The sequence below is a fragment of the Python bivittatus genome, unplaced genomic scaffold, assembly GCF_059951505.1.
Source record: "Python bivittatus isolate LINGU-HERP-01145 unplaced genomic scaffold, Pbiv_v1 ctg000220_np1212, whole genome shotgun sequence".
NCBI classification, from domain to species: Eukaryota; Metazoa; Chordata; class Lepidosauria; order Squamata; family Pythonidae; genus Python; species Python bivittatus.
The window spans coordinates 5,505,826-5,529,314 of NW_028277048.1; the positions used below are offsets into that span (position 1 = coordinate 5,505,826).

The 23,489-nt window shown below is 40.1% G+C and overlaps 1 protein-coding gene across 3 annotated transcripts in view; it reads right to left on the bottom strand.

Annotated features, from left to right (window-relative positions):
- The window catches only part of LOC103066229 (complement C3-like), a 63,819-nt gene extending 44,190 nt beyond the window's left edge, over positions 1–19,629 (bottom strand). For all 3 annotated transcript variants that reach the window (XM_025171036.1, XM_025171037.1, XM_025171038.2), the window contains exons 1-12: positions 19,545–19,629; positions 17,209–17,401; positions 15,039–15,201; positions 11,598–11,668; positions 9,535–9,617; positions 6,067–6,149; positions 5,891–5,978; positions 4,797–4,899; positions 3,003–3,123; positions 2,266–2,381; positions 1,952–2,110; positions 1,179–1,376 (exon numbers count right to left, since the gene is read on the bottom strand). In XM_025171036.1, the coding sequence (XP_025026804.1) occupies positions 1,179–1,376; positions 1,952–2,110; positions 2,266–2,381; positions 3,003–3,123; positions 4,797–4,899; positions 5,891–5,978; positions 6,067–6,149; positions 9,535–9,617; positions 11,598–11,668; positions 15,039–15,201; positions 17,209–17,401; positions 19,545–19,615 (1,449 nt within the window). In that variant the 5' untranslated portion in view covers positions 19,616–19,629. The remainder of the gene's footprint in view (positions 1–1,178; positions 1,377–1,951; positions 2,111–2,265; positions 2,382–3,002; positions 3,124–4,796; positions 4,900–5,890; positions 5,979–6,066; positions 6,150–9,534; positions 9,618–11,597; positions 11,669–15,038; positions 15,202–17,208; positions 17,402–19,544) is intronic.
- Between the last annotated feature and the right edge of the window lie 3,860 nt (positions 19,630–23,489).

Sequence of the window (23,489 nt, forward strand, 5' to 3'; positions counted from 1 at the left end):
GCAGAGAAATGAGAGATTGCATCCATGAACATCAGCTGGCAAGATCCAGTAAAATCTCCTTAACTTCAGAACACACTAAGCAGGTCAACCACATTTTCAGTCAGAAAACTGTAAACATTTTAGACTAAATCACATCCAAAAAGGCACGAGAATTCCTCCAGGCATGGCACTGAGGCATACCGGCCATTAACAGATACACTGAGATAAGCTTCTCTCTGTCAGCCATTCCTCAGTCTCCTCATCATGAATGGAGCTGATCAGATTCAAGAGCGGGTGTATCAGCCCTGAGTGCTAATGCGAGTACAGTGGGCACTTTCAAAGGATGTGTGAAACAGACTCCAATGCCTTCGATGCATTGTTAATTTTATAGGGTTTCTTCCTTTTATATATGTATGTAGTGTTATGTATGTATGAATTAATGGTATACTGTATTTTTACACTGTGTGACTTCGTCCCAGACCATAATTTAAACAAATAAAATAAATAAGACAAACCATTCAAGAAAGGAAGCAACAGACCTAAACCCATCCTTTCTTACTGCACATCTAGTAACCAACACTCAGATAAGCTGGAACCAGTTCTGGAACAGTCAAAGAAGAAAATACCCCACCCAAAAAAAGCAATCCAGGAAAAAACAATAGCCAGGATCAAGGCTGTAAGACAAGCTACCACAAATAAACAGCCAGCAAACTTCACACACCCCTACACTGATGATGCTACCTAGCCTGGTAATGAAACAACTTCAGGGGGAAAAAAATCATGTTCAGAGAACATCCAGCAATTCAGCCCTGAGCTATATTTATTCTCCACTATGACATCCTAGCTTCTTTCTACTACTAGCCCAGGTCAAGGAGCTTGGGGAGGGAACTAGATGGCTCAGTACATCCTCAAAAAACTCAGCTTGTCCCTGGCTCTCAATTTCACATGCAGGATCTTGCATCCAATTTCCTGAAGACTTGGTCACCATCAGGCTCTAACAGAATATCAGCACCATCCTTTCACAGTTGGTGTATGCATTATCTGAAATTCAAACCTGAGGTTTTGTTCATTACTGTCATTTTATTTTCCAGTAAGGGATTGGTAGCTGACAGTCCTTCTGCATAGTGCAAAAATGATAAATGATAGATGGATGGATAGAACACTGAATTTCCATTCTTTTTTATAACATTACTACTTACTAGATAGGTAAAATACTCAGTCTGTAAATTTGGGTTTATGATGAACTTGACTTGTAGATTGTCCCCAACTTTGACACCAGTATTTAGAACTTGTACGTGAAGGTAGTTTCCAGATCCCTCTTGGGTTTCATAGGCTGTTGTCACTATTGTTTTGCTGGCTTGATTTTCAGCTGGGAGGCTTTGATCGTTGGTTTTTACCTGGAGAGGACGAGGAGCAGTAAATGGATTTGGAAGAAATTATGAAGCGTTTCTCAAAACACAGGACTGTGCTTGTAGAATCCCATAGAGAGAAGAGATCTTTCTCTGAGAGTTCAAGGAGACTCATCACTCCCCCCTCCCCACAGTCTGTGAGTCAGAATAATGGTGGTGGCACTTAGGGAATTTGAAAATCAACACCCAAAGGGCAAAAGGCTTTTCCATGGCTCCCATCACTAGGTTGAGTTACAGAGCAGAGCTGCCTTGACTTGGCAAAACTCAGGGAAGGAGAGGCTTTTGTGACAGGCTCACCAGTGCCCACTTCATTCATTTGTTTGTTTAATCTACACTGTCATCTGAATTTGCTGGGTGAATGATGAAACTTTACAGGATGAAAAAAGATCTCTGGAAAAGCTCCAGGTTTTTTTTTAAGAGGTTATAGACGGGTATTGTATTTATGCTCCTATATGCCGTGAATCACTTTTTGGAGACTGCATCCAGAGCTTTGCAGAGCCCTAGAAGATCTTAACTACAGTCTGTGAGAATAGAATTCAGCACATGCTCTGAGGATGACTCACACGAATACTTATCTCTTTCTTGCCTTGAGGAACGTTTAGGATCAGTAGGGCAGCTCCATCACTGTTGGTAACTGCAGTCTGCCATTCGGTAGTATCTAGGAGCTCTGCCACTACAGAGACTTTAGGAGCTGGAGAGCCATCTGGGTTGGAAACATACACCTGAGAAAGAAAGAGATGAAGGAATGTGGAATGCCACAATATTGGCTGAATCTAAACCATTCTTCTCCTTCCATTTAACTGTTATTTCCATTGTAAGTAGATTGAAGAGAACATGAAGACTTCTGGGCCCTGGGAGGCCAAGAGACTGATATTACCATCAGATCATAGGGCATCCCTGGCTTGAAGTGCTGGGATGTTTTTGTTAAGTTAATCTCATAGGGAATTGCCACAATGTTGAAGGAAGCTTCTTCAGTCACTATTAAGTAGGGTCCTGGAGGAATAAGAAATGAAAAAAGAGCTGTGGATGAAATATACATGAAATAATTTGGGCAGGCAATGGCAATGGTGGAGGGGTGAGAGATGATTTCAAAGCAAGTTTTATGTATTCCAAATCTAGCTTTTTTTCTTTTCTATTGTTAGAAATCTATTCAACCTTGCCTTCATTAGTGAAGATCCTGGGACACTGACAAAGCCATAGACACTTTGCTTATCATATAATCATACTCAGAAATAGTATCTAGTGTGTACAAAACAATATCTAGATCAGTTTAGTCTATGAATACAAATCTGCTAAAAAAGTGAACCTATTATTAATGGAGGAAATGAGATCTCTTTATTGGAGGTGTTGCAACAGAGGGAAGATTGCTATTTATTGGAAATGTGTACTGGATTTATTGTATTAAAAATGGAGTTGGATTTCCTGGTCTAAACAATCCCTTCCTACTCTTGATTCTATGATGAAATAAACTTTGGCTCCTTCTAACAGCTGCAGAATCAAAATCAGAAACACTAGTCCCAAACTGATTCTCTGACCCACACCAGATCATTCATATTATGTTTTCCTGTGTATGGATTACTTAATATCTGAGCTGAAGACAAAACCATTGCTTACCAGATTCGGTCGACACTGTTGCAGAGACGTAGAGAAAATGCCCAATGAGTTCAGTAAGGTTGTGAAATCTGTTCTGCATCATAGCTGTTGTTAGGATTGCTTCTCCTCTTCCATCATTTATCTGAAAAATAAAAAGACATTGTCATCTCACCTACAGCAGGCCTGGAGGAAAAGTCAGCCTGCTTCATGTATAAATGTTTTTCTGCCCTTATGCAACATGGCAGAAAAACTTCAGAAAAGCCTGCATCCCTTATACCTGATGAAGCCTGTATCATGGCAGGCTTCAGTTGTCAAGCCAATATTGCTTCTTCGGTTATTTTGAGACTGCTGCATGTTTAAGATAAAAAGCAGCTTTGCGGTGGGAAAGGTGGACAGGTGGAGAGATTCCTTGGAGTCCACATTATAGGCAAGCCACTTCATTTTCACTTTTGCATGCTCTGTGCCAGCACACATACAAGAGTAACAAGCTGACCAGTCAGAGGTGGGAGCAGTCCTGTTCTTCAGATGTTTTATGAAAGGTCCAGTAGCAATTACTCTGTGTCCCTCTAGGTGCGACATACTATCTTCTGGCAAATATTCATGAGCACAATACAGTAGTGATATGCATGCCGAAATTAAAGTATCAAAGACAGAGACAATGTGAAAGGCTGGAACTTGAGAAATTAATATTTGATCTCTTTTGTGTAATGGCTCCCAAGAGAGGTAATAAGTCTAACAATAATGATGATGATAATGATGACGATGATGATGATGATGTCTAGAGCCCAAGCAAGTACAGAGATTACTGGAAGTCCACAATACGTGTGCTACCCACGTTAAGACCACCTCAAAGTTATCCCTAAACTCAGGGAAATTGAGAACTGAGGAAAACATAGTTCAGCCATGGAATTCACCACCAGTTGTCATAGCAACCAATTTGGATGTTTTAAAAAGGGACTGGAGAGGCTCATGGAGGATAAGACTATCCAAGGTTACCATTTGTTTATCAGCTCCTCAATTGTAGGAGGCATGCTTGAAATATTTGATGCTGGGAATCAACAGTGAAAGGAAGCTATCACTCTTCTGTCCAGCTGGCTTCTGTGTGACACCCAGTTCTAGACTAGAGGGGCTCATGGCCTGATCCAACAGAGCTTTTATTGGTTAGGTACATGGATGATCCTAAGCCAGGTAATATTTCCAGATTGACCAAGCAGCAAAGAATGATTTGGGTCAGGCATCAGAATTATTCTTACAGAAGTCATATGCCCAAGAACTGGGTCTAAACTGCAAGACTGCAGAGTCACAGAACCTAGCTTGATAGCAGGACTGGTGATGTCCATGTACCAAAATATATCCATATGGAAAAAGTGTGTGCAGCAAGAGAAAAAGTGTCTGCTTTGCAAACGGCATCAATGTGCCATTCAGCAAGGTTAATCTACCAACCATATCAAGGACACTAATCATCAGCTTCAAACTAGGAATCAATGGAATCAGAATTATTAAAAGTATTCCATCTCTCTATATAGGGTATTTTACAAATCAATGGGACAAGGCCACATAGAATGGTTTGTATTATTCTGGTCATTACATCTCAAAAAGAAATCATAGCACTCCTACAATGTTCAGGAGAGAGTAGACTTGGGTCCTACCTTGAATTTTATCTCTGCAGAGAAATGACTTTTCTACACTTCAGATTTCCCCCCCCCCCCCCAAAAGCTACAATTTGTTATATATGTTAAATGCCCAAATACCACTATGAACATCCAAAGTTATATTGTCTTCCTGTCCCACATGCATATAATATATGGCTCCTACCAAAATTTTTTTCAGCGAGCCTGCAATAGTATTTTTTGTATTATCCATCTGTACTCCATAGTGGACAAAGGCCACACCGTTTACTCCTTTCCCCCAGAGGAACCTAGAAGGAGAAATGAGATGGCAAAATATGTATTTTATGAAAGTTAGGTAAGCAAACTTTTAAAATTTGTTAATTAAGAGAATTAGCAGGAAAGAATAACATAAGCTATTAGAGTGGGCAGAAGGGATGTTTGCGCCATCCAAGACCCAACAACTTCCTGAAAAAGCGTAGTTCTTGTGCTTCACAGAATATTCTCCATTCAAACAGTTGCTATGCTGAAGCCACAAAAAGCAAAAGTTCTAGGTTAGGATCTAGAGCAATTTGGGGAGATCCTCCTTCTTTGTCACGACTGCACATAACAGGCATTGTAACTGCGGATGTAAAAATCTCTTGAAACCATGCTTAACTCTAAGGACACTTTCATACAACCACCACTAACCCCTCTGTCTTACTTCCTGCAGCAGGTTCATGCTGCTGTGCAAGGGTTATCAAAGTCCAAGCTCTCTCATTCCTAGCACACCCTCAAGAAGGAAATAGAAGCCACCAATGAAGCTGGTGTTCCTTTCATTGGAGCCACTTGCTAAATATGCTGGTGGGCTCAGGCCTGGCCAGGCTTCAGAAAACATGGATGATGTTTCCAGAGTCCTATGGGATTGCTATGCATAACTACATTATAATTTGCATGTAGATAAAATATTGTTTTTGAAAGAAGCGCATTTTTTCTCTTTTTTGAAGACAGTGTACAAGTGAAATGAGAAGTGTCATTTCAGAAGAGACGTTCTCTTTTATATGAAAGAAAGAGAATGTATAAAATGTTTATTAATCACATTCACCTATTTAAAAGAGTTCTGAAGCTGAGGAAAAGGTATTTACCCTATACTTTTTTGGCAAAGATGTGTGACAGTAACACCTCACATGGAAGCAATGCTTCCAGGAAACAGTATATTGAACCAAGGTCTGATTATTGATTATTTCAAATGATTAATAAAAGTTGATCAGAATCTAGAGGATTTGTACCAGTTCTTCTCTTGCTTTCCAGAATTACATCTACCTGGCAATGATGGAAACTTTGAACTCCTTCTCGTTAATATAAAAATATTTCTTAGAAGGTTCCACTCTGACTTCGAAGCCTGGCAACTCTGGAAGGAAAGCAAAGGAAGAGATGAATATGAATGTTTATGAAAGGTAAGAGATAAGAAAATTGTGAATATTCTGACCCTGTCTTACCAGCCCTCTGGACTTCAAATTCAGCACTGAAGGTTGTCTGTGGGGTATTTTCATAGTTGGCCTCTATTTTCCATGTACCCAAGCTAGAAAATAAAAATAAAAAGAAAAAGAAAAAGAAAAAGAAAAAGAAAAAGAAAAGAAAAGAAAAAGAAAAAGAAAAAGAAAAAGAAAAAGAAGGGGGTTGGCTCTTTTTTGTGCTTTATGAGAACACGAGACTGAATGCAAAATAATGATGGGTGTTTCCAGCACAGGAGAAAAACTACATGAAAGGAACACTTTTCCCCCCCAAATAATGTATTGTATCTTTAAAGGGGGTGGGGAGGATCATCCTAGATTAGTGTTTCTCAACCTCAGCAACTTTAAGCTGTGCTGGCTGGGGAATTCTGGGAGTAGAAGTCCACATGGCTTAAAGTTGCTGAGGTTGTGAAATACTGTCCTAGATTCTATTAGAATACAATAATGGAGATAGTGAGAAGGGTGTCTCATTGTCCCTGGAATTAGCAGTATTCTAGATTATGTCAGATGTATTCTGTACTCCTTTTACTAATACTTGGAATGTAACTTAAATTTGGACCAGAGTAATTGATCCCAAAGATTCTGGACCTGGAAATGAGAAATATAGAAGCTTGCTTTTCTGTGCCCCTCTCTCTGTGACCTTAAATCAAATCCCCATTCAGCTAGAGTTGACTGGATAGCTCTGAGCAAGTCATTGTCTCCACCTCTTACACCACGCAAAGCCTATGGGTTTTGTTGCTGTTCAGTCACTCCCTACTCTTCTTGAATGAATGAATGAATGAATGAATGAATGAATGAATGAATGAATGGGCATCATACATACTCATCACACTATTCTCTTTCAGAGGAAGCAATGCTATGCAACAGGCATTAAGCAAAATGGAAGCAGGTGATAAGAAAAGGGAGCCTAATCTACACCAACTTTCCTGTCTTTGCAAATCACTTTTGCTTCTACCATCTTTTTACTGATTCATACATTGCCCTTTGTTCTATAAACATCTACTTCTCTCTTTTGGGGGATTCACCAACTCCATCTAACCACAGTTTTCTCTGTGAAATACAATCCCTTGCCCTTTGATACATTCCTTTTTAAACCCATATGCCTTGTTGGATCGTGCAGTCTACCTAACGTCTGTTGCCAATCACACATTCATATCCCTGACTGACACACCTCTAATATCACCACAAGCGTTCTTCGGACATTTATCTTCAAATACATTGAACAATCAAGGAGACACATCACACACACACATTCTTGTCTGTTTCCCTGTTCAGTCTTGAACCATTCACAAAGCATTCTCTTTATTCTCACATGTGCTTTACTATGACTTTTCTCTCTTCTGAGTAAAGTAACCAACCTTGAACTCCATATCTGTGTCAAAGCTCCATACTGTAATTCAAGCCTCTTTTACTTTGCCATAGGCTTCTTCTAAATCAACAAAATTGAAATAAGCTTGCTTTGTCACATTCATACATTTCTCAATGACTTGCTGCAGAGCACAGATTTGGCCTAAACACCCTCTTCTGAGATAAAGATGAACTGCATCTCCCCAGTTTTTTTCTTGTTACCTCTTATCTCCTTCTGATCAGAATTCTGCCAAATGCCTTCTCAGGCCATGCTAAACAAATTGATCTTCCTGCCATTTCTCATTGTCTTTTGTTACCTTTCACTTTAGTTAAGGAACGAACAGGGATGCCATTCCTTCAGTCATCAGGCAGAGATGTAATCCTCACAAACAAATTGCACAGCCAGTATATAAACACACCCTAGACATAATTTAACAATTGTGGAGTCCTTGGGGTTCTCTGAGCTTGGTTGTTTTCTTGCAGACATTTCATTACCTGGCTAGGTAACATCTTCAGTGCTATTAACTAACTGTTAACAGTTGAACAATTCTCCAGGTACAACATCTTCACTTACAGCCTACATTTTTCAACATTTTCACAGTGTTTACGATGTCCGTTTCATCACTTTTTTCTTGAATGCTAACGTCTGTTTATTTATTTATAGATTTTTATCTTAGCCTTTGTTCAGGAGCTCAAGGGAGTGTACGAAACGTCCCCTCATCCCATTTTCCTCACAGCAACAATCCTGTGAGATAGGTTGGGCTGAGGGAGAGCAATTAGCCCATTTCTATACCATTCATTGACAGGCGCTATCTCTGCCATCCAAATTTTTACAATGCTCTTTCCAGCATTATCATTACTTTTATGCTTAACCCAGTTCACTCTGCTGGGGATCCCTTGTTTAGCAATTTTATGAGAATGAAATGGAATACCAACCATGTTTGCTGCCCCAAGCTCCTTGGAGGAAAAGCAAGATATTTATTTATTTATTCAATTTATATAGTCACTCATCTCATATACATGACTCTGGGTATCACCCAATTAAATAACAAAAAACAATAAACAGCTACAAATAAACAATTAGAAAAACCATTAAAAACCAATTAAAACAATTTAAAACCATAAAACATCATCTGTGGGAGAGTATAATCCAGACAATTACTAGCAGCATAACCAACTCACAGGCTCCATGCCATCACTGGATCTCCAGGCGTGTTGACAAAACCATATAAATTTGATGAATAAATATATAATAATCATTTGAAAGGTGTGCAAAACCTTTTAAATTTGAAAAGTATCAAGCTAAAAACACCATATTTTTAGTTTGAAACAATCAGTTTGAGCTCAAAATGGGCTGGCCACTTTTGAAGTCCAAGTTTGGAATAGCTCTGTTTTGAGCTCAAAATACCCGTTTCAAACTTGAATCAGAGTTGTTTCAAGCTGAAAACAGTTCAAAAATGGTTGGAACAACCCATTTCAAACTCAAAAACAATGGCTTCAAATTAAAACTCATTTTGCGTACCCCTACTAATAATAGTATAAAACTAGTGATAAAGAAGGCTGAGCACCGAAGAATTGATGCCTTTGAACTGTGGTGCTGGAAAAGACTCTTGAGAGTCCCCTGGACTGCTAGGAGGTCAAACCAGTCAATCTTAAAGGAAATCAATCCTGATTGCTCATTGGAAGGACTGATAATGAAGCTCAAGCTCAGATACTTTGGTCACCTAATGCGAAGAGAGGAGTCTTTGGAAAAGACCCTGATGCTGGGAAAGATTGAAGGCAAAAGGAGAAGAGGACGGCAGAGGATGAGATGGTTAGATAGCATCACTGAAGCAATGAGCATGAAACTGAGCAAACTCAGGGAGGCAGTGAAGGACAGGAAGGCCTGGCGCAATATGGTTCATGAGGTCACGAAGAGTCGGACACGGCTTAACAACTGAACAACAACAACAACAACAAAGTGATAATCCTGGTTCAATTTCAAACCAGATCTGCAAGATAGAGATCATCATACACATATACTATGCATTTGAGCTTTCTTCTATAACTGCTGTTTGATGTAGTTTCCTGGAGAACAGCTACATTATAATATTCATACTGACTTACCTGGCATCCTCAGGTAAGTTGAAAGGTCGGCTGAAGTCGTGTTGAAGCACTCTTTTCTGGTGGATAACAATCCCTTCAGGTGCCTAGAAGAAAATTTTTTTGCTAGTGCTGAATAACAAGATAAGGCTGTGTACTAGTGAAGAATATCAACTCAGCCTCTGATTTTGTGTCTATAACAAAATGCCCAGCAATTACATCACCGGAATATCAAATCATTCTGTTCCCCAGAGTGGACCACTGCTCTTTACCTGAACTAGTGCCCTGCATTGGTTGAGAAATACAATGCAAGTTTAATCTAACAAAGAGCCAGACTTTGTTGAATTATATGATCTGTTAATTTATAGTCCTGCAGATAGGCAGACATACCATAGATGAACTTTGGTAGAATTGTGGTAATGTCAGATAGGAATGAAGAGAAAAGTTAAGGATTTAAAATAACCTTTAGAGAAGACATTAGAAAACTGTGGGCCCCTCCAGTTTGAAATGAAATTGGTAATGCAACCCCACACGAGTCTGATGTCTTTGGTCACTACATCTCAAAAAGTCTATCATGGAACCGAGGAAGGTACAAGAAAGCGAACCCAATGCAATCCGGAGGTTAAGGGAACTATTCCCCATGGAACGATTATGAGAGCTGGGCTTTTTAGCCTTAGAAAAAGGCAACCGGGAGGGGATAGAGTAAATGTGTGTAAAATTATATATGGTAGGAGAAAGGAAAAAAGGAAGATGCCTTCATCACACTTGAACCCAGGGTAATTCAATGAGCTGAATGATGGAAGATTCAGGGCAGATAAAACAAAATACTTTTTCATTGTGAAATTAAGGAGAAGATACAGCTATGACTCAACAGCATTAAAAGGAAATTATGTTATCTCCTGTATTAGAGGCAATATGTCTCTGAATATCAGTTTCTGGGGAATAAGATTAAGAGATGAAAATCTAGAAGTCTGGCGTATTATCCAAGGTATCTTTTATGAAATTTATTTTATTTTGGGGTGTGGAAGGTGAGGTGCATTTCTAATTTTAAAAAGGTTCCAGAGCAGTATAAAATATAGATTTACAATACTGAAACATATGAGTTTGTGTTGGGACTGTTACTCTTTCTATTTCTAGCCATCATGGTCACAAAACCCAACCTTTCTGACATAGAAAGCTGTAGCCTGAAGAAACTTTCATGAAACACTTATCAATTCCTGCTTATACCCACCTACATTATAGATGATTTTATCCACCCACTTATTCAATGTCAGTATAGATAATTTAACAGTTATTTTAACTGTTGGATTTTTCCAGATGACCAACCTTTTCATCTCCCAAAATGCATGAGGGCTTCCTATATTACAGAGAAAGAAATCAGTGGCAACATTTAGAGCATCTGTGATATTGATGCTTTTGGTGAGAATCTGTTTGATAAATTTCCAATTATTTTATATGTTTCATCTTTTATTTCTATTGGTCTGAATTGTTAATCTCTTTTCTAATGGAGCAGCTCATCAATGTAGAAACATATTAGAAAGAAATGATCTTTTGATTTGTCATCCATCTGCAAGAAATATAAAGTTGATTGTGGAATCTACTTCTGTCTCATTCAGGAAGCAAACTTTTACTGGTCTAAAACCTACATGAATAAGGTTATTTTCTACCTTCAAAGAACTAGATCTTCTGCTTGTTTCTATATATTCTCTAAAGCCCAAGGTTGCTGCCAACAGCCAGCTCAGAATATTTCAGAGCATTCAGTCACTGGCATTGTGGCAGAGTTGGCAGGGGAAATTTGCTAACACTTTGAAAGTGTGAAAATTATTTTCATCTGCAGGATGTTATTTTTCAGTTGGCGTGACCATTTTGTGATGTTGCTCTTATTAATTTGAATTTATATTTTTGTTCATCTCACATACATGAGCGGGGCAGCTAGCCATAGCCAATGGAATCCCATGTTCTTCCGGGAGGCTCTTTGATGCAGATCTGATCATAAAAAAATAACCACAATTGCTAGATACAGGCCACATCCCTATGTTGTGACTGAAGTGTTACATACTGTACATGTACTGTCACCATGATCTCACCTGAAGTCGGACAGCTACAACTTTATCCAGTGACATCAGGTTATGATCCGAAGAAAATATATGTGTATGCACTATAAAAGTAATGAATATGAAGCACGTTGTGAATTAGCATGCAATGGGTATACGTTTATTGCGATAAACTATTCACCCAGGAAAAATCCTCTGCCCAGGGGCCATACAATTTCATGATAAGTGAAGTTTCCAGATCATTTTCAAAGGCAGTATCAGATACAACATACCATAAGAATTGTCTGAGCAGGAAAACTGCCCCCTGGCTATTTCTTTCTGGATAGGCTCTCAGTTGCCCATCCGCCAAACCCAATAACATGTTGTCTGACCTATAGGGGTGAAGCACATGCTAGATTAAATGTCCACAAATTAGAGACCTCCAGAAGAACTCTATCCCTTTCTTATGGGGTTAAATTCCACTCACTCAATAATATCTCTTTTGTAATAATATTTTGTCTAGACTGGGTCTAAGTTTGTGAATCTTAACTTATCCATTATCATTCCCAGGCACTGATTCAGAAAGCTCGTGATTTTACCAGTTTTTGATGAGAAATATACTAACACCACCTCTAAGTAAGTTTCCAGAGGACTCTCTGTCTGATTTTATGTATTGAATCATACGGTTGCAAGATGCCATCTGGACCACGCTGAGATGTCAAAGCAGAATCCAGTAGGGCCACAAAGCATAGCATGCAAGGGCACCCTCTGGAATTGGCCACCACAGTGAATCACTTACAAGCCACCCCTCCAACTGTGTTCCCAAAAGCAACTGGAGTTTAGCAAGAGTGCTGGTCTTAGCAACTGGGAAATCCTACACAGAGGAAATATAGTAGCAGGTACAAGCTGTGATCTGAATTAAACCAACAAAACACCAGTCAGAAGAATATAGCTAAGCACCCCTTCTTCCTTGGTGCTCTTCCAATTCCTGTCATACCTTTCTGAAATGTGTTCAGTTTCTCTCACCAAAGGAATATTAAGCTGGAATGCCACAAAGAAAAGAATTATGTACTGTAACTTTTTTTTCCCCTGAGGCACCGATATGAATTACTTTTGTTTTGTTTTGGCTTTTATGTTTTCATGTATTACAAGGTATGGAAGTCGACACATTCAAAAAGTTGTAAAAGTAGCCCTAAAGGTCTTAATAAAGTGTGTGTGTGTGTGGGGGGGTGAGGTTAGCAATGAAGGAAATGGAACTATTAAAACGCCTGAGGACTACCAGAGATATTGTCAGAGCCCACCATGGAAAAGGCTGTCATTTGAGTGAGCAAAGTTCCATAGTGAGGCTGGCACATTGCCCGTCTGTGGCACTACAAGAGGGCCCCAAACAAAGCAGTCAAAGACCGAGCTGGCACATGCTAAAGAAAGGGCCTAAACAAATACACAGGGTCCAAGTGCTATAGGTCAACCACAATATTCTGAAATTGGGCTAGGCAGAAGTAGAGAGCCAGTGCAGTTCGCAGAAACACTTATTCAAGAACAGTTACATGCACTGAATCACGGCATATTGTGTCAGCCCTCTATGGTCAAAGTAGCCATCAAAAAGTCCAAAGCCACCCCTCCTAAAAAAAAAAACCCAGCAAGGAGTGAAATCCCATAAGACATAATCTGAGGGCATGCGACCACAGCACACAAGGGCATCTCCTTTCCAGCTTTGATAGGAAGATAAACTGGCAATGGGATGGTGTGGTGGTGGTGGAACAAATTAGCACGATGCTCTTTTGTTCTTGGCTACCACTAAGGACAAACAGAATTTGCTCCTAGACAAATCCATTTCCTAGTCTGAGAAACAGAATTCCCATGGACTGCTGCAATGTCTTCTACCAACCCGTTCTCCTGTGTTGATACTGCATTGAATATTCCAAGGGGCAAGAATAAGTAAACTCAGCAGCTCCTTGTCTCTAGTTCATTCAGCTGGGTCTCCATAATATTCATAAGCAAGACCGTTCCTCCATGATCACTGGTAGATTGATTTGGCAACAACAGCATAACTAAGAAGGAGGACAAAAAGTTGCCAGGATTGTCCATGTCTTGTAGGTTGGGATGGGACCAGAAAAGGAAATAACCGTCAACTGATTAAAATAAATGGCCAGGTTATTTGCTGGACTGTCTCTACCTGAGGGTATCTGCAGGTTGTACAGGGTGGGTGCACTCCAGGTCCCTTCCCTTAAATGTTGGCATCTGGTGGGACCTTGGAGGTGTGTCGTTTCTGTAGTTGTCCTGACCCTTTGGAACGGCCTCCCCACTGAGATTTGGAGGGTCCCCACCCTATTAGCCTTCCAGAGAGCTGTGAAGACCTGGCTCTTCACCCAGGCATTGGGCTGGATGGAAGTGAGTCTAGCAAATGCAAATGTCAATGTGCAGTTGATGGGATGGTGTCCTGCTGTAATGGGTAATGTGATGTTGTTGTGGGATTTTGTGGGTTTTATTTATTCTGATTTGATGAACGTTATTGAGAGCTGCCTAGGATTGTCATGTACAAGAGAGGTGGCCATTTAAATTTTCTGAACAAAATAAATAAATAACCCCCCCCCCTTCTTGTATTAGTCATTCTAAAGCTAGCAGCACATCTGTCACTTTCTACCATCCATATACCACTAAGGGCACCCCAACCACTCCCTCCTAATCCAGGAGCATGTCAGATCTGCTCCTCCTTGAGAAGCACATGTCTACAGGGTGGCTCCAAGCCCATGGAGAGACAAAATAATCCTGATCATGCCAACTGCAACAAACAAAATGTAAAATAAATGCAATAACTCTATAACCACTAAAATGCAATTGCAGAAATATAAGTGTAAGTATAAAATATAAACTGATACCGTGATCAGAAGAGGTATCAGTGCCCGAATATTAATTTCAACCCCTTATCCAATTCAGTGTCATTTCAATTACTTAACGAGGAATAACACATAAAAGAAGGTTTAAAAAAATACAACCCAAATGTATTAAACCAGGCTTTCAGCCAGTTGCATACACTATCATCCACTCACTTCCTACTCTAAGGATGAGAGCCAGAGTGGTGTAGCAGTTCAGGGATGGGTCTGATATCAGAGAGACCCAGGTTCAAGTCCACCTGTGGCTGCAGATGCTCCCTAGGTAACTTGGGGCTGGTCACATCCTTGGTGCCCAATCTACCTCAAGGGGTTGTTATGGGGAAGAATGGGAGAAGGGAGCAGTATGTACACTGCCTTGAGCTCCTGAATGAAAACAGGCAATAAATCAAATAAATAAGGCTTTCATAAGCTTCCTTCCATCTCATTCCACAACTGAAAGTGTCTCCCTCCAGACTTCCCAGTTCTCACCTGGGAATTCTTCCTAACCCTATAAACAAAACAATGGCAATGATAATGATGAAATCAGGCTGGATGACACTAATCCCTAAGGAGATTCCATGTCAATGTCCATTCAGGGACAACTGAACACAGAATGTTTTACCGAAAGAGCCAGGCCTGTAGATGTCTTTGTCTGTCTTGATGAAGATGTAGCCACTGTGCAAGGCAGTTAGAACAACTTTATGCAGTATGAACTGAGTACATCTGGCTTCTACAAGCACATACTGGTTTTGCTTTGATTCTCGGTTCATCTGTGAAGCAGCAATCTAGAAGGGGAGAGGAGAGGTTAGAGAAATAACCTGTTTATTTGATAGGAAGACAATACCTGAACTTAAGATAACAATCCTGCACAAAAAAACAAACAACAACAACAAAAACCCACAATCACAATAATCACAGATTAAAAAATCTTGTGCAAATCACCACTTTCCCTTTCTTGCTGACCCAAGAGTGTCATCTCCCTAAATGGTTGTGAATGTTTGTGACACACTTGTATGTGTGTAGCCATATATCTCTCTTGTTTATGTTATGTAGAGTCACCCATTGGGGGGAGATGGGTGGCATACAAATTTAATAATAAATAAATAAATATATATCAGAAGCCCCATTCCCCCCAAAGGCCAAATATTATATATGTACAGTACATACATTCACACACACACAATTAAAGTTTACTGCCCATAAAGTTGTCAGCCCTTCAAGGTAGTCTAGACAAGAAACCAAACCATGAGTACTAACACTATCTTTATTGTCAGGTTACAGTAACAGAATCTTGCAAGCACATCTCTTCCTTACAGGTAGTCCTCACTAAACATCCACAATTGGGACCAGAAACTCGATCACTAAGCAACACAGTTGTTAAGTGAGACGTCACATGACCATGCCTGACTTATGATGTTGCTTTTCGACACTGTCATTAAGTGAACCACTGTGGTTGTTAAGTGAGACATCACATGACCACGACTTGTGATTTCACTACCAGCTTCCCCATTGACTTTGCTTGTCAGAAGCTGGCAGTGAAAGTTGCAAATGGTGATCATGTGACTGCAGGATGCTGTGACCATCATAAAAGCATGCCGGTTGCAAAGTGCCCAAATGGCAATCATGTGACCATGGAGATGCTGTGACAGCTGCAAGTTCAAGGACCGATCATAACTTTACTTTTTCAGCACTGTTGTAACTTCAAACAGTCGCTGAACAAAAGGTCAGTAAGCGAGGACTACCTGTACTTTCCAGGGAACTAGGGAGGGTCTCTTCTGAGATGTTTACCATGCTTCCATTCCTTCTGCAGGCTGAGATGTCTCTTATCTGACCATTGCCCTGGCTGTGGCTCTTCCTCCTCCTATCTCACAAGGAGATTCCCATAGACCATTACAAAAATAAAGTACTCCATACATAAAATTCATTAATAAGCAGCTGCAGAACCAGCACATAAATGCTCATCTCTAATTCTAGACAAAGATACCACCTGTTTACTAAATCTTTGCTTGGATCACTTAGGCTGCCATGACAGGATGGTTGCTAGCAAGGAACTGACTGACGTTTAGTCAACTAACTGACAAGGGACTTCTCAGCAACTCTTCTTTAATAAGATTTATTGAAACAGAATGGAACATGTCCCAGACATTTCAGCAACTGGATTACTTTCACTTTAGAACCCAATATATCTTTGTTAGGGCAAAGACTTCAGCTTCTCAGCCGGTTCTTCCTGGGAACTGGGGAGCTGGCTGCTCCTGTCCCAGAAAACTGAAGATTTTCAAGTGGTAATTGTTTTCCCAGCCAACTTCAGATTACTTACTAGGCTGTGAACAGACCATTACATGTGGACATTACAGAGGACCCAGAAGCATATCTTTAATATCATCTAGTGAAACCTGAGGAAATAAGCTATAGCAAGGGTAAGAAATGAATAAAAAATACCCCATATTTTATCTTTAACTCTTTTGTTCTCTGCCTTTCTTTCTGATTATTAGTTCTTGTTTGCTTTCACCTGTATGCTTTTTAGAACTTAATAAAGTTCTAATAAAAAAGTACCCCATATGGATAGAGGTGTACTATAACTGTATATGTTGATCTCATTACTATTCCTTTCCAGATTTTGCGTGCCCATAAAAACCGAAGAGCATAATTCTGCTTTAGTTACTGAGTGGCGGGGTACATCCTTGATTTCACTTGTATTTGGTTGCAGTCCCCTCCTTTTTTGTATTTTATTCTTACAAGCCTCTTTACTGCTTTTAGTGATATGGCCTTGAAGACTATGATTACAGATTTACCTTGATGACAGCAGTAGCCATCATGCCGTTTGCGGGATCCAAAATAACCCTGGTTTTGTATAGTTCAAGAGACTTCTCTGGGAAGTTGAAAACAGTGATTATGACATTTACTGGGATGTTGAGCCCATGAGCTTCCAGTACGATCTTTTCTTCACAGTCGGTCCACAGAACGTTAGGCAAGATGAGGGAGTACCTGGGACAACAAAGATGCCATGCACTGAAACGGTTGGCTCTGAAAGAGCAGCCCACACCTCCATGCTGTCTTTCTGAACTTCCATGCTTTCGCAAAGCCAAGAAAGAAGCATCGCATAGAATGGCAATGCTCACCTTCATCAACGCAACAAGATATGAGAAAACATGCTAGCCAGTGTCTAAGGGAGCAAGTGGTTCAACCCCAATTTGACCACACACCTCAGTGGGTGACTTTGACTAACCACTCTCTCTCAATGCATCTTGTCTCACAAGGTTATTATTCTGGGGATAAAATGTGGGGAGGCATCCATGTAAGCTGCCTTGAGCTTCCAACACAAATGTCATAAAATAATGTGGGACATATTGTGGCAGACATTATGCTGGTTCATGAGAATAATAAAGATTGGCTTGATTTTGATTTGAAGGTAGCAGGTACAGTTTCTAGAGAAACTTCTCAAATTTATTTTTGCTAAGGGAATATGGATGCAGAGCTAAAAGATCATATGTACAGAAGAACGGACATAAGTGGATGGGATGCTTAAACACTTTCTGGCCCCATGGATGTTCTCCTGAAACTGACCCTGTTCAGGCTCCAATGGTGTTAAAAAAAACCTGGGGGTTATTACAAGGAAGAATTATTGGACAGGTGGCAAAAAGGTAAGCTATTTTCTATCAGCAAATGCTTCCTAATTTGTCATTCTAGACAAATAAACTGGTCCTATGCACAGGAGAGAAATGATTCCAATACTATCAAGATATATTCCAGCTATTTCAAATATGAAAGAGGAACAGGACTGGATTTTTTAAAAAGTATCCAAAAATGAAATTAAGCTGTGTGTAGGATGTATTTTTTTTTACTTAATTTTTATTTTCTATCTTTTGTTCTCCCTCTCCTTTTAATTCTTTCAGCTTTATCTTCCTCCATCATTTCACTGTCTAAATTACTCATAATTTGCCCTGTGCAAACTAGGGGCAAGGTAAAAGCTTTAGATGAGAGACAATGTTGGTCATAGAAATAGCTCTCATAGGGCCACCCTGTAATCCAATTGGCTAACTCTCTTGATGGTTACTTTTAACATTAAAAAGAGAAACCAGGGGAGGGAGACAGAATCATAGTCTAGCTCTCAGTAGTAATGGATGAGGATGGCATTCTCTTTGGTAAACAGATCCCTGTTGAGAGGGTTCTGTGTGCAAACACTGAGAAACACCCATTCGTTGCAGGATCCCAACCTCTGTACATCCAGAAAAATCAACACATATTTAGTAGCTGATATAGATGCTAATTAAATAATAGCTATGGAATTCACCAATATGGCTAAATGAAACTTTTGAGAAAAACAACGCCTCTGTATACCAGATTCAGGGAAAGACTTTCTCCATCCAGTCTGCTTTTAGAGTTTTTCAAAAGCAACTGTTTTGAGACAGAAGGCTGGACAAGGGGCAGGTCCTCCTCCCACTCTCATCCCATTGCAATGCATCCTGCACCCATGTTTCCAGATTCAAAATGGCTGTTTTCTGACCTGAACTGTCTTAAGCCCTTTAGAGCAGATGGTCTCCATCACTTTGCAATCTTCATTCTATCCTAGTCGCAACCCCAGCTCTGGTTGGCCACAGTGCCTGGCCCTTCCCTCCAATATCTGAAAAGGCAGACATTGGTAGACTAGCCATACCAGTGAGGCTTGTCTTCCTTGCATGGAAGGGAAGGGCAAGAAGTGGGGGAATAACCAACCAGGTTTTGCCATGGCTGTAATCCAGATTGAGCACCAGCACAGTCCCATTGCCATCCTCCTGCAATCCAGACTGGAATTTCTGAAAATTCCACTGGTTTAAGAAACAGCAGGGAGGAACATGGGAGACAAGGAGTTTAGGCTGCAGTGCGGAATTGCCCTAGGTGGCCCCCTGTACCAGCAGAACGTCTAGTCTTATGTATTAGTCCACCTTGTTCAAAAAATACAGAATTGCTCTCCACAGTGGTAATGTATTCGTGAGAATGTATATAAGCTTTGGGAGGAAAAAAAGAAAAGAAAGAAAACTGAATTTGATGGACCCCCTCAGCAATGAGAAGTTAGGGTAAATTAGCTTTTCTGGTCAGTGGGCAGATCTCTAGTCCTAATCTTTCCATGCTGGAATGTTCTTATACTTACAGCTGGCTGTAGGATGTAGCTGGGAAGCAGAACATCAGAGCAGCTATTAAATAGAGAGCAGTCCCCTCCATGATGACCTGGAGGGTCTTGAGGACAGATTGTGATATTTTTCCTGTGAGCCTCTCTTTTTAAGCCAAGTCCTTGTGCAAACAATTCATTAGTTAATCAGTAAAATGGGGAAAGGGAGAGAGTTACAGAGCCTCTGGGAGGCAACTTAAAAGAATGCCACTGTGGTTGGGTGGAAATGAAAATCTGACAAGTGACCCATTGAGTTGCTAAATTTGGGTTAAAAACAAACGAACAAACAACAAGGCAAGTTCTTAAGGCCACCCACAAAGCCGTTTTCATTTAAAAGTGGTTTGAGATAAATATTTCAGGTAACTAAACAGGGATAGCTGGGATTAAGTATAGTTTTATCAGCAAGAACATTGACTGGGTCTTTTGCTTGGCAGAAGGACTTACTCAGGGTCACCTCTGAGTAATCTCTAGAACAGATGATGGTAATGCATTTTACAAAAGGATGCTTCTGGGAAGTATTCAGCAATGATAGTACATCATGCTACAGAACTGTGGTTCATAAATGTCACTGGACTACAGCTACCATCATTCTAGAACAATCATAGCTGGGCAGCAAAAATCTGGTAGGGGTTGAAAGATGCCTAAATCTTGGAGATCATACTGAACCAAATAAATCTGACACATCAGATCACTGTTATGACTATAAGCAACTTTTCATGTCCGATATATCTCTGCAGAAAGAAAAGCAGTCTACAACAAAGCAGGACAAGGTATGACAACCTCTGCACTGCAGTGACATCACTGCTGGGTGGTAGGATGGGAGGGGGCTTGTGTAGTGACATTACTGCAGATGCTCAGAAAACATGAAACATGAAATCATGAAAACAAATCTTGGTCCTTGCTTGCCAGCAAAAAACAGGTTAGCTGGCTTGTTTTTGGCTGGTAATTGCTAGTTGGTAATGTGCTGCTGTTTGCCTGTTTTTTGTTCTTTTGCCCATGAGGTTAATTCAAGAGTAATTTAAGCTTTTTTGTTGCTGTGGCTGCCACTTTCTGCTTGGATTTATTTATTTATTTATTTTACATTTTCTGGGAATCAAGCTATGTTAATTGATTTCACTGGCTATAGCGCAGAAGCTCCTGAATTGTTTATATGAACCAGTTCCTCTAAGATTTGGGGACAAAGTAATAAAGACCCAGTGGGAATATATTGTATTCTCTTTCCAATGCTATCACCGAGGGTGGAAGGAAACCTTGGAAGACCAGAAGTTCTGCTCCTCTTTTGCTCCTCACTTGCTCCCTGCAAATAGATTAAATGTCAGTTTGTATTTAAAAGTACTGTCCTTGAGCTCTGCTAAAGCCTGGAAATTAACTTCACAGAAAGATTGTTTGACAGACTTATGCAATCTGCTTTTCAAATAAACTTTCTCAAATTCCTGACCATAAGTAATATAAATGTATTGCAACTGTATATCTTTCAATGTCTAGATTCCATTTCTGTTCAGGAAACCTTGCCAGAAAACCAAGTATTTCGCTGCAAGCAAATGTATTATCATTCTTTCCTAATTAACTCTTCATTCTGAAGGAGTGGATTGATTTTGCAAGCTATAATTATTTATGTGCAGTTCATATGGTGAAAGTTATATCCCGACCATGTGTCGTTTTTGCCTGTTTTCATTCCTGAGACCCATGTAGAGGAACAGCTCAGCAGTGGCAGAATCTATCACTTTTTCTGAGCCTTGAATAAATAACTATCTCTTGCAATCTTGGTGGAAGCCCCAGGTGACATACTGTACTTCTGCCTATCTTATTTATTTGTTTCTTTATTACTTCAGCTTGTATACCATTCCTTTCTGAATTAAAATATTTAAAAAATCAATAAGGTAACAGCAAAAGGGTCTTGATATGAGACCATTTGGGATGTGAGATCTTCAAGTATATTTTCAGAGCTCTGCAAAAGGATAGTAGAGATGGGGTTGTCTGAATATCTGAGAGTAGGCTGTTCCAGAGGGGGAGAGGAGGAGTCATTGCTGAGAAAGTTCAACCATGGGGACCCTGAAGATGGCATTCCCTTGGTTTTGGAACTCAGCAAGCTCTCTAGACTAGAGTTAACCGCACAGGCAGATTCAACTTGGAGAAGGAGGGGTTTGAATTACATCTAGAGAGCTAGTGCGGCTCCTGTGATATTGATGTTGCTTGAGTGCTGCCTGCTAAATCAGCTGAAGCTTCCAAGTGTTCTCTGGGGGCAGCCCCATGTCCTGTGAATTGCAGTAGTTCAGTCATAAGGTGACCAGGGCAAGAGTGACCAAGAGCAAAGTTTCCTGTTCTGCAAATGGTTGCAACTGGAGAACAAGATGCCATTGTGCAAAGGCCGTCCTGGTCACATGTTCAGGCAGGAACTGGGTATCAGGAGGATCCCCAAACTGTGAGCCAGCTCTGTCTGGAGGAAGTTCAACCCCATCAAGAGTGAAGGATGGACTATCTCTGGGAGCAGAGGGCTTCCTTGGATCACTTAAATGGCCTGGAGAAATTGTAAGAGGAAGAATGCAAGGATGTGGTGCCTCTTGGTGGTTGATGTAATTGAAAATACCCCACAGGATATTCTGTACACTGTGTAAAAGTAGAGAAATTCCTCCCACACTGGAGGGGGTGGTGGTGGTGGTGGTAGAAGTCATGTAAACCTTGTGTGTGGGGTCATGACATGATGTAACATCTGTATTTCTCTGCTCTGAGAACTTAAGGGAAAGAGGACTGTATATACCAGTGTTTCTCAAACTTAGCAACTTTAAGCTGTGTGGACTTCAACTCCCAGAATTCCCCAGCCAGCTTGGGAGTTGAAGTCCACACAGCTTAAAGTTGCTAAGGTTGAGAAACACTGGTATATACCATTCTAATAACCAAGAAATAGAGTCAGAATCACAAAGAGAGAAGACTGGAAAAAAAGGAAGAGGATGAAATAGTTCCATATAAGAGAACTGAGACAAAGAAAGGAGAATTAGGAAGATGGACAAAATTTAATTTGCAAACTATTCATATAGCTATTATTTTTTAGTATTGGTTAAATGGTGTTCTGACACTCCATTCCTTCTGGAGGTTGTTGAGCCCCCTGCAACAGATGTGTTTCCTATCCAGCTAGAGTTTCTTTTTCTGGATACATATGAACAAGCAAAAGAAATGATAGTATGTTTATTTGGGCGACTTCTTTGAAACTGCATAATAAAATTGGCCGATCAAGACCACTTTCTCCAAAAGCAGAAGCATTGTACAGATGTGCTGGCAGAGACTGCTTCAGAATAAGAGATACACTCCAAAAAGCCTATATTCTATTAGATTTCCTCCTCTTTAAGGAGTGCCTACAAGGTAATTCAGACGTTATAAAAAAACCACATTCTTGTTTTTACATTCCTACCCTGCAATGTTTGAAAGAACTAGTTATCTTTTCTCCACTCCAGTTTGGAGGGAGGAGTTAGAATCTGCCTTGCCTCCGAATGGGCCTGCAGCCTACTGCGTATGTGTGCTGATAAGCAGAACAAACAACAGCAACATAAAAAGATATGTAGCCAGTTTGAAATACTGTAAATTTAAGCAAAGATTAAAGGTGAAAGTTCTGATATTATAACATATATTATGTAGTAAAAGAAAGCTAGTATATGGGCCAGAACACTTTTAGGGTTAGGGCAATATATCCTCAAGGTGCTCTGATGGTTAACTGCAAAATATTTCATAACATTTATTTTTTTTAACAAAAATGTTTAACTGGCCTGGAATGCTTCCAAGTGAAATATTGACATTCTGTGACTGGCTAAAAAATGGGTGAAGTAGCTCTTTTGAGAGAAGTGATCCCGAACAAGAGATAGAACGTACGGCTGGGAGACGTAGACCTCGCCACTACCGTGCCTTCAGATTCTTGGCAAATTACTTGCAATTTAG